The 16,288-nt window shown below is 39.7% G+C and overlaps 2 protein-coding genes across 3 annotated transcripts in view; one reads left to right on the top strand and one right to left on the bottom strand.

Moving 5' to 3' along the window:
• Positions 1 to 16,288, top strand: part of ctnna1 (catenin (cadherin-associated protein), alpha 1) — an 80,901-nt gene that overhangs the window by 31,042 nt on the left and 33,571 nt on the right. For both annotated transcript variants that reach the window (XM_059345638.1, XM_059345639.1), the window contains exons 8-9: positions 10,185 to 10,265; positions 11,456 to 11,608. In XM_059345638.1, the coding sequence (XP_059201621.1) occupies positions 10,185 to 10,265; positions 11,456 to 11,608 (234 nt within the window). The remainder of the gene's footprint in view (positions 1 to 10,184; positions 10,266 to 11,455; positions 11,609 to 16,288) is intronic.
• lrrtm2 (leucine rich repeat transmembrane neuronal 2) lies at positions 3,157 to 6,812 on the bottom strand. Its single transcript, XM_059345640.1, has 2 exons — positions 6,046 to 6,812; positions 3,157 to 5,367 (listed from the first exon to the last, which is right to left on the bottom strand). The coding sequence occupies exons 1-2, from the start codon at positions 6,047 to 6,049 to the stop codon at positions 3,728 to 3,730; spliced, it is 1,644 nt and encodes a 547-aa protein (XP_059201623.1). The 5' UTR covers positions 6,050 to 6,812; the 3' UTR covers positions 3,157 to 3,727.

The following is a 16,288-nucleotide window of genomic DNA, read 5'->3' as shown; positions in this document are numbered from 1 at the left end:
TTTCTTTTTTTCACAGTTCCATAAATACATGATGTTTCCAAAGTCAATGAGTAATGTTTTTTTTAAACTGAGCTAGTAATCTGAAGACATCACCATGTGATCTTGATACTTGTGTGAGAGGCATTCGTCACAACTTTTCAACACTTGACCAAATAATTGAATTTCTTTTTATAGTCATTGATATTGAAAACAATCAATAGTTGCAGCTTTCTAGACCCCCCTCTTCTATATATAACAAACAGATAACAATGACAGCATTTGTCTGCATCACCCATTATGTCCATATCCAAGTGTAAAAACACTGTCACTCTGCCTAAAGCAGGGGCTTGCAAGCTTCTTCTCATTGTCTATCCCATAAAGTAAAGTATATGATCTGATCATAGATGTGGACATATACTGACAGAAGGGAATTAAAATGTCAAGGAATCCCACAATCTTTAGTGTTTTGAACTTTTCCTAGAAAGACTAGGAAATTCTTTCATTTTAAACATACTTATGGTATACAAATGCATCAAACTTCATCAAGGGTTAGGTTTGATTTGGTGCCTAAGTATTTAAGCCTTAAACCAATCTGTAATGAAAGACCAAACCAAGTTGTGAGCATCCATCAGTTAGCAAACACTCTGTAAATTATAACCATTTTATTTAAAAAATATATGTTTTGAGGGGAAAATGTTTTTTTTTTTCAGTTTGGCACATCTTATCCACTATACAGATATGAAATATTACATATTACAATAAAAAAGGAAAATGGGAAGAGAAAAGCATTCATTTGCACAAATAGGTTGGGTAAGAGAGAGGGGATTGGTTCACTTGTTTTTTTTTCTTCTTTTTTTATTTTTAGGCAGGGTGGGGACCAGGGCTAGAGGATGACAAGAGGAACAAAAACAATTTACAAAGAGCAGAGAGTGCAAAGGGATGCATATTTCTACAAATTTTGTGGATTTTCAGTCACTTAGTACAACCGTAGTCTTAAACAGTGAAATGTCAAATGATTGACAGAAATTTATAGGAATTCCACATACATCCCCATTCTTGGAGTTATCAAAAATGAGGTCTCACCATAATGTTTGCTGAATGACATTGAGAAATATTCAACTCAATTGACTTTTGAACATGCAAGACAGATTAGAAGGGCAGTAGTAAAAGCAGTGCGAAGCTGGAAGAAAACAAAATTAGAAACAAAGTGGAGGTGCTTGACTTTGGAAATCAGTACGATCAGTGTATGCTATGGTTTTCATTGAATTCAAATGTGAAGTATAACAATTTTGGTTTACACAAAGACTTTCTTAGAAGTTGTTGAAGGCATCCTATGACCATGTGCACACAGACATTGACACAAGCATTCATTTAGAAGATTGAAGCCAAATTTTGAGAGCCTCATAAAAAGGGCAAAGCCACGGATGGAACCTCCTGGCTACCTTCGGGGGATATAAGCCAACACAATTCACCCTAATTGCTCAAAGCAAGATATCGCGTTTCCAGGTGCTGTGCTATCATAAGGTTTTTGATAACTTGGTGAAAAGTTGAACTGTTGAGAAAATGCCATATTATGGTTTCCAGTGTTTTAGAATTCAAGAAAAGGCCATATTTTGCTTTCCATTGTTAAGAATAATACTTGGTTTGTTATACTGTTCAAATATTGGTAGCCCATTAGTTACTGCTGCCGTGTGGTCAGTGTGCATTTCAAGCTCAAGGTGCTGTCAGTCAGTATTTATCATTGTATTCTCTACTGCCTTTACTTGGCCAGAAAGACTGGTTGGTTTTAATAAACCAAGACATAACCCCATCGTTACCCCTCTCCAACGTCCCATCAATTCCTCTCAATCCCTCTCTCTTTCACCCTGCCCCCACCACCAAACTGAACACAAAGAAGTGCGGAGCTGCGGCAGCAGCTTTAGTCTGATGCTAATGCACATCCTCTCCCTGCTGCATACAAATGTGTCCTGACCCAGGCTTGCTGTTTGCTTATCACTGGATCTCCATTTGCTTTCAGGCTATTGACCGCAGTTTAACTTGACACTTGTGACTGCTAACCAAGGAACTTTATATGTATTATTCACCGTAATCCCATTTTTAATACTGTGAATGACAACCTGCTGTCCCTAACAAGAACAACGTCCTAAAGTAAAAGGTTCAATGATGTTTTTATGTGGTACAGAGGACGATTCTACGAGAAATATTTTTGAGTGGCTGAACAAGCTAAATGTTGCTGGATCACTGGTGTGGCTGACAGAATATTAGATTCTTTTTGCCTTGCCTTAATTGGTTCAATCTTGAGCCTGTCAGTCCTGATTAGTGTGTAAGCAGTAAAGAGCCTGGGCTACTTGGGAAAGGTTTTATTTTTACAGAATGAAATGCTCTCCTATCAGGCATTTGCGCTGGTCATTACCCTTTCACTTGCTACCCTCACACCTCACACTAGTTCCTCTGTATATTGATCGTAGTATATAATAGCAAATCAGCAATCTCTACTTCCTCGGTTAAAGAGTTGGAAATATGGTCACAGTGTGTATGGCATTGGGGGGGGGCTAGAGAATCCGTATACAGGTCGTTATACATTTAAAGGTTTATAATAATTTTGTCCTTGATGTCCAAAATGGGGAAGACATCCATGTGTTTTTGCTAAGCAGTATAGTATATTGTAGATTAACCACAGATGAACAAGGCTTTGTGTTTGCCACAGGTTGAGAATTTATTTGTGGTGGTTGGCCCTCATGGGCAGGAGCTCCCACATCCAACAAGCTGCAAAACAGCTATGCATTTACGAGCTAACATCTGATTAAAGAGGTCATTTTTCCATTATATATAATTGAACATAAATTCACAATTTCTGCAGTCTTTTCAATCAGTACAAATTTGCCGTTGCATTTCCACACAGAAGAAATTCTGGAAGAAATCCAAATTTCAACAAAAGAATCCCTTTAGTCTTTTGAGCCAACACCTCAAATAAATTCTGCAAACAGGAAACACTGAAAGGCCTTTGATCTGATGGAAGATCATAGACTTGCCTAACTGACTCATATCTGATTTGGTAAATGGAATAACATTTGTATATACGAAATAGAATTTCAGGGTTCTTCTCTCAACAAGAGAGGATTTATTTTTTATTGATAACATAACAATAATGACATTTATTTTTCAGTTATAATTCAGAATTAGATTTTGGTCTTAGAGGCCTTTTATGTATATTATAGCTCTCTTAAAACAATGAGACTATAAAACAAAGACAATCTGATAAATGTATCCAATTAATTTACCCCAGTGATTGAGTGATTGGCTTACAATGCCTGTGGTGCAGTTAGAAACATGATTTCAAATATTTACTTTTTAAAAGAAATAAGACATAAATCACATTTCTCCACTTAATGTATTCTGTTAGCAGAGGGCCATTTGGCTAAGTATTTTCTCTGTGCTGCAGAATATAGAGACAATGTGGAGACAAATCTCACAGTTTACAATTTTCTTGTTTAAAATGATTGCCCCTGCCTGATATGAACAACCTTGCATTCATAGAAAAATAAATTTGTGACTATCTCTACATCATCCCTAAACTGTCATGTCCAACCTCTGTCATTGTAGCATTCAACATTTCGCACATATTCTCAAATCTCACTTGTAGAAATTATGCTTTTTACATAAACTGGAAAAAAAATAAAAAAAGCAAACCCTGTATCATCTGAAATGGTCAAATGGCAAACCATATGCTCTAGGAATAAATAAGAGTTCATACTTCACACTCTTTGTAAGGCAGTTGCTGACACTTGCACTGCCCATAGCCGTTTATGATCACGAGTGCCCCCTCTTCATGGCTGGGCTCATACTCATTATAGGGTACCTGTGTAGCTAGATCTGCCATAGGCTGCCGCTGCTGGGTCCTCATCTGTCTGCGGTTCTGAATAGCCGAACAGTGGCGTATCCGACGCAGGGTGGGAGGGCAGCACTTCCGTGAGATATACACAACGAAAATGATGAAAAAGAATGAAAATAGAAGGGCCATAGTTCCAATGATAACCCTATGAGTCATAACAGTGTTGTCCATTGCAGAGAAGTCCTCCGTTACAGCTGCCTCTTCAAATGTAGCGGTAGTTGCTTGAGCAGTGCGTGGTGTTGTTGTGGTTGTTGTGGTAGTGACTGTGGTAAAGCTCCCAAAATCCTCTGCATAGTCCTGCGTAGGGGTCGGCTGCATAATTCCAAACAAGGAGCTTGTGATCTCTGCAGCTATAGTAGCGTCTGTGGTTGTACTAATAGTTTGAACAACCGGCGCTGAAAAATTCTGGCAAAGCTGGAATCCATAAACAGCATCAAGTATCTCCTCACCTTGGGCATATTCAGGACTATGGCAGAGAATGGAGTGTTCCCACCTTCCCTTAAAGGTGCTTAGCCAAGTGGCCAGAGAGCAAATCCTTTTGGTACATTCCCACAGGTTGCTAGACAGCCCAATGGTACCCAGTGACTGCCACATATCCATGACTTGGGCATCCAGACTGCTTAGTTTGTTGTTATCCAGCAGCAAAATCTTTAAATTTGGCAGCGTTTGAAACACGTCAGATGTCAGGACACGAATTTCATTTCCTGTGAGGTCCAGTTTCTCTAAAGTGGTCCAGGTCCACTCCATGCCACATGTTAAGTTGCTGATTTTATTCCACTGCAGATAAAGAAACTGGAGGGCAACAAGGCGAGGGAAATGGGCCAAGTTGATCTTGGTCAGCTGATTGTGCTCCAAGTGGAGCTCTTTAAGCTTAATGAGCCCAGCAAATCCATTCCGGGCCAGACTCCGTAGACGGTTGCTGCTCAGGCCCAGATATTCCAGGCTGCGACAGTCCCAGAATGCCCGAACAGGTGTGGTGCGAAGTAAATTGGAGCGGAGGTGGAGTATCTGGAGCTTCCTCAGTCCATGAAACAGTTCTGGTTCCAATGCAGTCATCTGATTGAAGGACAGGTCCAGTATCTGGAGATTGATGAGGTGGATGAAGGTTGTGTTGGGCAACTTGGTGATACGATTGGAGCTCAGATTGAGGTCCTTCAGCTTGTAGAGCCCTTGAAAGGCATCCTCTTGTACTGTTGTAATCTGGTTGTGGTCTAGATGCAGCCAGGTGAGCTGGCTGAAGCCGTAGAATTGGTCAGGGCTGAGCTCAGTGATGCTGTTGTGGCGTAATGACAACCCCAGGGCCCCCTTGTCCACACCATCTGGGGGTGCCTGAAGCCCTTGGGTGTCGCAGTAGAACTGCAGGTCCTCACAGCGGCATTTTTGAGGGCAGGTCGTGCACGATGCAGGAGGCAGCAGGCACACTAGAAGCATGCTGATCACACACAGACACAGAGCCGCTGGTGCAGGTCCCACCAATGGCCACCTTGAATGGAAACCTGGGTGGGTTCAAAGATAACAAAATGAACTGTGGGGCGGGAAAGCTTATCACTGCAGAGCAGTTATTACTAATTCATGGTGACGATTGTGCTTTTTCAGTGTGTTCTCATTTTCCCCCATACATTCACCAGTTTAGAAATTTTAAATTGACAACTGTCATAATGTGTATAAACATGATTTCTTCAAGCATAAGTTTAATGGAGATATAATTTACGTAGCCATTTAATGATTAATTACATACATTAGCTGGACTTTGTTTCCACACCCTTGCTATTTATATATAGTCATAATCTTCACATTTTAGGATCTGTAATTTGGCTTAAATACGACATTTTTGTCGATTACTGTCATCCATCAATTACTGCTGTATCTTTTTTTTTGTTTTTTCCCCCCTTTTAGCAGCTCAAATATGCTGTTGTCCTTTTGAATTCATAGTTTTATTTTAATTGATTGAGTTTTTTTCTTAAGTCTTCTTAAACACTTGCCATTTGTGCTATACAGCACAAATGGTATTTAAGATGTATATAATCCCAATCCGTGTTTCGGTGAAGGAGGAAACATGAAGGACAATTGCAGTAAATAGACTAGGCTGAAGAGCTTTTAGTCCTTTGCCTCCCTCGCTCTTACTTGTATTCCCTATTCATGCCCAGACCTGCCATATAAAGGGACTAACTTACCCATTCTTTTGTGCACATCGGAGGCTGCATTCAACTGTCCTTTTCCGCAGACTCTTGGAGCAACCAGATGGAAGAAAAATCCAAAGGGAAAAAACCCTTTTGAGTAAGCACAAAAGGAATCAGCCTCTTTGGAAGTAAAGCAATTCTGAGCCCACCCAATTGAAACAAAATATGAAATTCCATGTCCCAAGATGATGTTTATTCCGGTTATTTTGTTTAGTCCTTTTAAAATCCAAGCTCAAAGAAAGGGTTGAATCTTTTCCTTCATCCCACGAATCCTTGAAATAAATATTTATATATTTTTTTTAAGTTGATCAGTTGCATCCAGACCGACTCCGGTGAACAGACCCCCCCCTCCTCTCCTTTTTTTCTTTTTCTTTTTTTTGCCCTTTTGTTTCCCTTCCACCGCAATGATGTCAGCTCAGATGGTTAATTGAAGATCAAGCGTTCCTCTTTCATGGTTGTGGTCCTCCAACCCTAACTTGTTGATGGCAGCCAGAGATCCTGCTTCCGACGCCGGCTCAGTCTCGGCATAGCCTCTGCAGAGCTGTGAGCGGAGCCCTCGTCTGCTAGCTGAGACGCAGGGAGAGAGAAAAAAGCAGAGCAGGGAGTCAGGGATGTTATTCTGTGCTTTTTGTTGCAGCCACTCACTGCTACAGAGTGGTGGCAGCCTGGCGTCGATCATCACTACTGTTTCTCTCTCTCTTTTTCTCTCCCACACTCACAAACACCCTCTCACTCTCTTGCTCAGTCACTTGCTCTCTGCCTCATACACACTGCTTGTGCACCTCAGTCTTCCTCCACCTCCCTCTTGCATCCCCGCTTCCCTCCCACTGGCTCGTCACCATCAGAATATTGATATCTTGAACGTGTTGCGGCAGCTTGCTGTTGAAATTAACCACAGCTGTAAATCTCAGCCTCGCCTTGTTGTTCTGCATGCACTCTCTCTCTCTCTCTCTCTCTCTCTCTATATATATATATATATGAATGTATACCAGAGACATAAACAAAATAACATGAGAAAGAAAAACATAGTTTGCAATGTGGCTCTAGACAACATGAACATGGATGAGTAAAGATTTGCTGCATTCGTCTCTACAGGGGTGATTATGCTATAGCAATGCTAGCATAGAACGTCTGGCTTATATTCATAATTTACATATCCTGAGTGCAGTGCTGGCATGTGATGTATGGCCAGCTGCTCTGGAGTTAAATTAGGCTAGCTTTTAACATGTAATAGTCTGAATACTTACTTGATGTAATGAACCTCAAGGTAATATCCAAGAAACACTTTTAAATGTTTTTTGGTTTTCTTCAGGAAATTGATTTTTTTGTGGTTTTAGAAAAAGGAGGCTACATTGCAGCAGTGCTAAACTGAATGAGATGTGTGCCGTTCAATGCATGAAAATGCTGACTTTTCCTTAATTATTTGATGTGGGTGGAGATAGGTGTGAGGGCAATTTTAATGAACTAGACAAGATAAAGGAGACAACATAAAGCACAGTTACAGTTGACTTTAACTTTAGCACTTTAACATCCTGTATTTCACCCAAGCATCTTTTACTGCAGTCTTTTGATTTTTACTAAATGAAAACGAAGAATTACGTTTCCACTAGATGATAGTGAAGGTAACAGAAAAAAAAACATTTATATAATTTTAAATTAATATGTATTACTTTAATAGTGTGACTAAATGTAACCTTCCTAATTAATTACATAATTATCAGGTCTTAAGACAAAACATGCATCTAGCTATGTCTTTCCAGGTCACTTGACCAGCATGCTGCTGTCATTCTCCACATTTATTGTGCTAGACTACATCTCCCGCTGGGACTTTTCTGCAGAATGTGAGAGTGAAAAACATGGGTGAAGAAACTCTTAAATCTCGAGGGGCATGATGGATATTCCCTCTATTTGATATGTGCTAGCTTCCCATTTGGCATTCAAGATGTTTAAAAAACATTCTTAGAAGAAAAAAACGTGTTGGTCGTTCAACTTGAACATGGAATCACTGAAATATCAAAAAACAATATAATAGAACTCTGCGATCATCTGACACTCGGAGCATACTTTATTTCCGTGGAATTTTTCCATAATCCAGCGGACTAGTGGTTTTGTAGAAAAGGGATGTTCCTAAATCTGTCCTAAAGGAGATGGATAGAGACTCACTTGAGTATCATAAAAGATGCCGCGGAGAAACTGCCTTCATAATAAGCACCTGAAGAAGTGCTTTAGAACCCTCTGGCGTGGAAATGAAATATAGGCTAGGCGTGAATGAAATAGGATTGAGAGAGTACGGGCAGACGAAAGCCCTACCACAGCACTGCATCCAACCAGCACAAAATCACAGTGGATTAGTGCCGTTGGAGCTCCCCCGGCCCCTAACTATGTACACAACCCCCCAATGGGCAAAGGGCAGTGGGGGATGGGGCAGGTCAATGCCACCACCCTCCATGGTGTTATGTCGCAGTTGATTTGAGCATTATAAGGGGAATGAACAGCCCTGAGTCCAACTGCTTCTTTGCCTTTTCTCTGTTGCCCTTTCCTGTTCATCTAATTCTGCTCTAATTTTATTATTCTCCAGTATCTGTCCATCTGTCTGTCTCTCATCCTCTTTCTCTCTTCCCAACTCTACATCCTTCTTGAAAGTTTTAGATTTTCCACATTTCGCTTGAGCAGTTTTCAGAATGTGACAGAACATCTCTCTGCTCTCAGTGGGGACCAGTATTTAGGGCTGTCACTGCTGCGTTTGTGACTACAGCCAGTGTGTTGCAATATTATTGTACAAAATTTACACAGTTAGCCTTGTGTATTAAATTGGAACCTTTTAATTACCACAAATTTCTCATTCGATATGAGAAAAAAATATATGTGTGAAAGAGATTAAAATATTATTTTCTGTATTAGTGCTCACAGCAATTAACCCTTTTCCAGCTACATTTTATTTATGAACAAAGCAAAGACCTGGTGAAGTGCTGAAGAAGAGACCTTTGTGAAAATGCTGACATGAATGTCATGTCAACCTTTCCTCAACATGGTCAAAGTGCTTTTGGTGAGCAGAAATGTTAGGAAGTCCACTCATAAAAGCCAAGCCAAACCTTGCTTTGTCGAGAACAATGTTCTCCGGCTTCCTGCAGTCAGAAATGATTTGGGCAACGGTGGATTAAAAATACAAACCTATTAAAAATTAGGGATGTCCGAATCAAATTTTATTTTAGCCTTATCCTCATTGGAGTCTTTAAATATTTATAGCAGGCTGACATCAGATATAGTTATTTAGATAAAGGAATGTCAGAGCTCTATCTATCTGTGTATCTATCTGTACAATATTCATGGAAAGAGCTGTGTGACAGGAAGTTCTTGAGCAGGATTTGGATACCCTCTTTTGATCCCTGCATGAATAAAAATTCAAATTTTAATGCAGTTTGCAACAGCAGCACTTAAGAGGGTGTGGTGCCCATGAATTATGGTACTGATATAGATGCAAATCAGCTGTTTTTTTTAACCCAAAGCAGCTGTGCCTTTTACTGATGCTTGCTTTATGTGTGTGTGCATGTTATTAATTGAAACTGTTGGACACTGTTTGTTTGTGTGCTCCCCGGTTTGCTCGTAGTCCTATCAGTTAGGAAATGATCCTGTGTTTCAACAGAGGGCAACTGGGCGCTTTTGACAGCTGGTGCACCACAATTGTTGAAAATAAATAAAATGGTCAGAAATGGATCAGGCTGGGTATCTGGAAATCGCTAGCTGCACTAAAATGTGAAGATTGCTTTTACTCTTACTGGGACTTTTTCATACAAATACATGGATGAATGAAGTTTTTTTTTATATGTCTGGTCATGAACATGATGCATCCCTTATTGATTATTTATTTCACAACAAACCCCACATTTTTACCCAAATATTGATATATTGATAGTTTGTTTTTACAGCTGACATGAATTTTTTTATTTTTTATCGAAATTCCTTGCAACCTGCTAAAACTACATTGTTTCTGCAGAATTGCTCTTGAAATGCAATGTCATCTTTCGGGTCACCACACTGCATGTTAAAGGAGAATCCACAACAAACACTCTTAGAAAACATTTTTTCACTGCACTATGCTACTCACTAATTCCTTTCCAATGTTTATATTTCAGGCTGGAAGGAAGGACAGGAGTGATGCTCTGAACACCGCCATTGACAGGATGACAAAGAAGACCAGAGACCTTCGCAGACAGGTGTTTTTGCTTGTTATTTTTTTCTTTTGAAAAAAGCAGAAATAAAATGTGGAGGAAATGTGTACTCAGGTGAACAAGCTGCCCCTATATATTTAGGGACCGAGCACTAACGGTGCGAGGACCCTCTTGTAATTGGTCCGTCTATTATTATTCTTCCGCTTCTCCCAAATGAATCGCCTGCAAAACGCCTTTATCATACTCAAAACCCCAACAAATTTGGAATATACATAGATCTCCGGTGAAATTTACGTATTCTAGTGGTCCCGGGAATGGGCGTGGCAAAATGACTCAACAGCGCCCCCTTGAAAGTCAAGAAAATTCAGCCCCTCGCACAGGAATGTCGTAGAGACACGAAATTTGGTACATACATGGATCATGGGAAGTCGCACCAAAAAGCCTCAAGAACTCATACCCTAAAATGTACAGGAAGTCGGCCATCTTGGATCGAAAATGGCATTTCCTGCTGTTTTGGCCCATTTCCACGTCGCATACTTTAACGAACTCCTCCTACAGATTTTACCCGATCAACTTCAAACTTGGTCAATACCATCACAAGGCCTTTGGGATCAAAAGTTGTATAAATCTTTACCGACGGTCACACTATGTGGGCGTGGCATGGCGGCAAAATATGGCGTCTCGCCATAAAACATGAGATTGTTATAACTTCTCCATTCTTTGTCCGATCTGATCCAAACTTCTCATGCTTCATCAGAGTCCAGCCCTTAACACTTCTAAATGACAATATTTCATAAAGCCCCGCCCCTTATGCTATATCCACGCCCCCTTTCATAAAATGACCACGTTGCATACTTTACATAACTCCTCCAACAGATTTAATCCCCTTCACTTCAAATTTGGTCAGTACCATCACAAGGCCTTTGGGATCAAAAGTTGTATAAATCTTTACCGACGGTCACACTATGTGGGCGTGGCATGGCGGCAAAATATGGCGTCTCGCCATAAAACACGAGACTGTATAACTTGACCATACATTGTCCAATCTGTCCCAAATTTCACACACGTGATTAGGGTCCAGCCCGGGACACACCCATGTGTCAATATTGACGGCTCCACTCTGCGAGGGCCCGTTCAGTACTGCTTGCAGTCCTAGTATGTATTTATTATTTTAACTGTGTTTTTTCTATTTCCTTTTTTTCCCTTTTCCCCCATTTTTTATTCTTCCTTCCCAGCTGCGTAAAGCTGTCATGGACCATGTTTCTGACTCTTTCCTGGAGACCAATGTTCCCCTCCTGGTCCTGATTGAAGCTGCCAAGAATGGCAACGAGAAAGAAGTCAAGGAATATGCACAGGTGTTCCGTGAGCATGCCAACAAGCTGATTGAGGTAATGTAGAATTTAGATTTTTTTTTCTGAGTCAAAACATGATGTGACCCAAATACAGAACATAGTAGTTTTCTGTCATCCCATTGGTTATGGACATTTTACCTGAGCTGATAGTAAAAAATCTGTCTCACTCCAGCTTCTCTCTTCTCTCTCTGTGACTCTCTTCTCAGAGATTCCCTTGTGATACAACTTCAGGAATAAAGCATCTCAGAGAACAGCAATCTGGGATCTTTTTCCCTAATGAGAACAAAGACGTAAACATTGAAATTATTGACAGACATTTTCTAAATGGAAGATGATGCTGATTCTAATGTGATTCTGTGATGCTATAGTGAGCAGACAAGCAGGGCATTGCTATGTGTGGTTATAGCAACAGATCAACATTTTAAGCAGAACTTAAGTAGCTACAACTCAAGGATAAGTGCTACCTCTGGGAAAGTGTTGTCCTTGCCGCAAAAGATTGATGTACTATTTCTTATGGCCAACTCCACATGTGTGCTATAGTGATACTTACAAAGATAAATCTATTTAAAAGGGCCTGGTGCATCATGCTTCTTAGCTCTCGTTGTGGCCAGTCTCATGTCGTATCAGAGGTGTGTATCTTGGAATAACAAGGATTTTTATGTCTGCTGTGCTGTTATACGGCAACAAGAATGCAGATGCAAGAGGCTGGAGGAAATGTTGGACTTGCATGAGCAACAAGCAAACAAATATATGAGTAATCGTCAGTTGTGGTATTTCCTTTAGTTTCTTGAATGTCTGTGTTAGAGCATCATATGGTGACATTTGAAAGTGACTTCTTCCCATGGGCAGATGACCATGAGTGTATCTGGATCGGTTGGGCAGCACAAGCATTCACTGGGGAAACCACTGAAGCATCAGAGGGAAAAGGGGACCACACTGGGGAGTCGACCCTCAAGGCCTGAGTGTCAGAAGTGGCATTAAAGCATGACATTGGTGGACTCCCCTAATGCTCGGGCAGTGAAATCTGCTTATAACACTTGGATGGGATACACAAAGAATAGACGCACAAAGAAGCACTGCTTGGATTAAAAATCACTCGTTATGTATGAATGGCATTGAATGGGAAAGATTCCTTTTAGTTGTTAAACATTATTGAATGGTGATAGAGTTCATCACACAATGAACTTGAAGACATTAGCATTGAAATAGGCAGTGTTGTGTGGTGTCAATCTAAGCGTAGAAGATAAAGGCTGTTTAAGTGATTTTCAGCTGTGTTAGTGACAAAAAGAACAAACTGTCCTTGATCAACCCATTAAATGTCAAAATGGAAATGAAGAAAAGATGTGCTGCAAGAATACAAAAACCACCACACAGTTATACTTGTGTAGTTGATGATAGTGATAGTTTTCACTATCAGGTGATTAGTCAAAAATATTACATTACCTGGCCAGTGACAAGTGAATTGTAGACATGTGATCATATCATTAATCATTAAGCAATGCAGAGACAGGCACAGATGCATTCAGGCGGTGATTTGTTCTTGCTTCAGTAAATTGAGGCAAAAACGCAAAGAGTGTAGTAAACAAATTGACCAATGTATGTTCTTTTTTGAAAAATACAATCCTTTAATAGATTCAATACAAATTTCACCACCTATTCAGTGACTAATTCAGTATTATTTATTTCTTATAAATGTATTTATAATTGTTTATAATTGATAGCATATTGTCTTAATTACGGTTAAAAAAGCGAAATGTTTTTTGGGAGCAGCCTGATTTACATTTTAGATCATTTAGATTTATTCTAGCACAAGCTGATTCATTGCCAAAATAGCCAGTCAAGCGTTGCATCATTTTTCAGAAAAATCATTCCTGTAGAGCAAGCCAACAATATCACACTTGTCTGAGCAATATGTGAGACACAGTAGGACTTGGTTTTCACCTCTGACTTAAATGGTTGACATTTCCCTGCAAAGCATCGTGCAAAGTGGTTATTGAATGGTACTGTAGTTGCTCTGGAAATGAGCCTCTGCCAAACACTACAGATGCAAATAAAAAGAGTTGCAATGTCCACAGCTAGGAGCAACAAAATGTTTGGCTCCTTATCATATTGGGAGTGAATGTTTTAAATGTAATATGTCCCTTTTTCAGAGGAAGGAACAGCAAAGTGCCACCAATCTCCCTCTGTTTGTATGACATCATGAGTTAAGCACGTGTAGGCTGCCTTAAGGCAAATGGTCCATTAGTTCACACACATTTGTTTGAAAGCAACATTATTACTGACCCACATTCATTTGCTGGCCCCTTTAAGCAGCTCCTGTACACTTGTTTGTCAGAACAACATGCTTTTGAAACCTAGTATTTATATCGTTAAATATAACATAATTACAGGTTGTACTTTAGGGATTTAATTTACTTGAAGAGTCAAATCAAACAACCGCTTGTAATTGAATAATGACGAAGTTCATTTGTTTTCAAAATGTATTGAATCGAAATAATCTGACTTGACAGCAGACAGTGCCACAGCCATTGCCCTTCACTCTCAGGAATCAGGACACAATATTAGAGATTTCATTCATAATCTGTTCACTTTGTTCATAATATTGTTAGGTTCAAATGTGCTCACTTCTGACATAAAACTATAGCCATAAACGTTATTTGTTGCCAAATCCAGTAGTTTAGTGTTTGAGGCCCATGTTACTAGGTCTTTTAAGCAGTGAAATTCATCATCTTAAGAGCAGGGGAAAAAATAGACTAAGCTTAGTGTTGCCTCAAGGCCATGTTCTTAAAGGTTCCAGGGTGCTCAGGACGATGTGGAGATTTTAGCACTGAGTTAACAGAGAAAGAGTGTAGCCTAGAAAAACAGCTGAGTGTATGCAGCATGTCTTCTTTGAGGCTCTCAACCAGACACAGTAGTGACATTAGATAAGGGGGGTTGGTTCACATTATTTGCATAAGTTGATGCTTGTTGTGAGTCCTATTTTGATTATTGGCTTCAGAGTGAAAAGCCGCTATAAGTCTTAGAGACTTGAACATGACAAGTCAAGATGCAGAGATGCCTCCATTGAGGTGTGACCAGCGATCCAATAGAGAAGTGTAATCAGCAGTGGAAACGTGTTGGGAGAATCCTCCTCTTTATTGTGTTTGCAATGCATTTAAACACCAAATGCCCCAACATAATAAAATATTAATCCATTTCTTTATAGAGTCGTATGATAAATAACTTATTTTTTGAAATCTAGTTCCTTTTCTGCTTTGATAAGATAATGAAAGAGACTTTTGTTAAAAGGAATTAAATGAAGATACGAAACCTTGTCAGTTTTTAAACCTGCCCTTATACCAAGCTTCCTTTTTATTTGGTGAGCTACTAAAAAATAAATGCAGCTCTAGATTTCTACCACTGATTTTATTTAATGCAATTGTTACATTGCATATTTAAGATCTAGTATCCAATACTGTTTGGCTGCATCTCCTTGAGCTTTCTGTCTGCATTTCTTAGCATTTCATAGCATACTTTTAGGAATAATATTTGAGACACACTGTGGATCATAGAACCCAGTTTTATTGCATAATTTTGGAATAATGCGGTGGTAGTGGTACACGTGTTTGTCATCTCATCTGTCTAGATTTGCATAATATCCATTACACATAGACTCACACACATAACATTTCTACTAAGCCAGTAGGCACTGAATGATAAAGTAAATAGGTTTGTGTAACGTTGTAGCCTGATGAAGTTGTTTTTCTGTGGAAGGAAAGTGAGAATTAATATGGGTGCATTTTGATAATTGTTTGCACAAACTTCAACTCCCCTGACACTTCTAATGGTATAGCTACAGCATGGCAAGTGGAATAGCATTACTTGACTTGAGGGTAGAATTTTCTTGTTACACTCTCTTTATGCTGAAATGGCTTCTTTCCCAGTGGAATTGCAGTTAGAGTAAGAGAAAGCTTATGTGAAAGATCATGAAAGTGACTTTCTCTCCAGAAAGTGGCAGTTTTTCCTTTATGTAACCTCCCTCTTACCCCTCCTCTCGGGTTACTGAATGTTCTCCCTGTGGTCCCTGCATGTGTTTGCATAGTGATGCAGGATGTGTTTATATCAATGTTTCAGGGCTTCGCCAGCGCAGTGGAATAAGTGCTTCTCATCAGCAGCATTGCTCAAGAATTTTTAGGGTGGGGGTGGGCATCTACTTGTAGAATTGAAAAGACTGAGGGGGAGGAGAGGATCTTTCACACTCTCATTCACTCTGCCACTCTTGCAGCCAGTGATGCATTCTACCACCAGTGCTTTAATGGAAAAAATTTTTACAAGCAGAGTCTTATTTTTTTTTATAGATTTGCTTCACATTTCTATGCTTTCAAATAACATTTTATCTACTAGCTTAAATGTGGAGCTCCCAGGCCCCAGAAGAGTTCATTAGGGCAAACATTACTAATCAGAAGATCACATAGGTTGAAAATGCACCTCTGTAGAGAAAAATATTATGATTTTATGCGTTGTCAGTGTTTCATTTGATTACATGTTCCTCCACTTTAGCATTGTCCAATCCAACTTGTATAGTATGATTGAATGTAGTGTTTGAATGCAGTGTACGATCATACAAACAGTTCTGTTGCACATAGTTTTTAAATATTCTGGTTAAACTAGAGGTTTGTTCCATGTGAAAGTCTCTGCTGCTTGTGTTGCTACATGACCCAGATCTCAGCAATTCAG

Source organism: Centropristis striata, chromosome 12, assembly GCF_030273125.1.
Source record: "Centropristis striata isolate RG_2023a ecotype Rhode Island chromosome 12, C.striata_1.0, whole genome shotgun sequence".
NCBI classification, from domain to species: domain Eukaryota; kingdom Metazoa; phylum Chordata; class Actinopteri; order Perciformes; family Serranidae; genus Centropristis; species Centropristis striata.
Note: the sequence above shows the minus strand (reverse complement) of the source record. Positions and strands in the feature narration are given on the sequence as shown.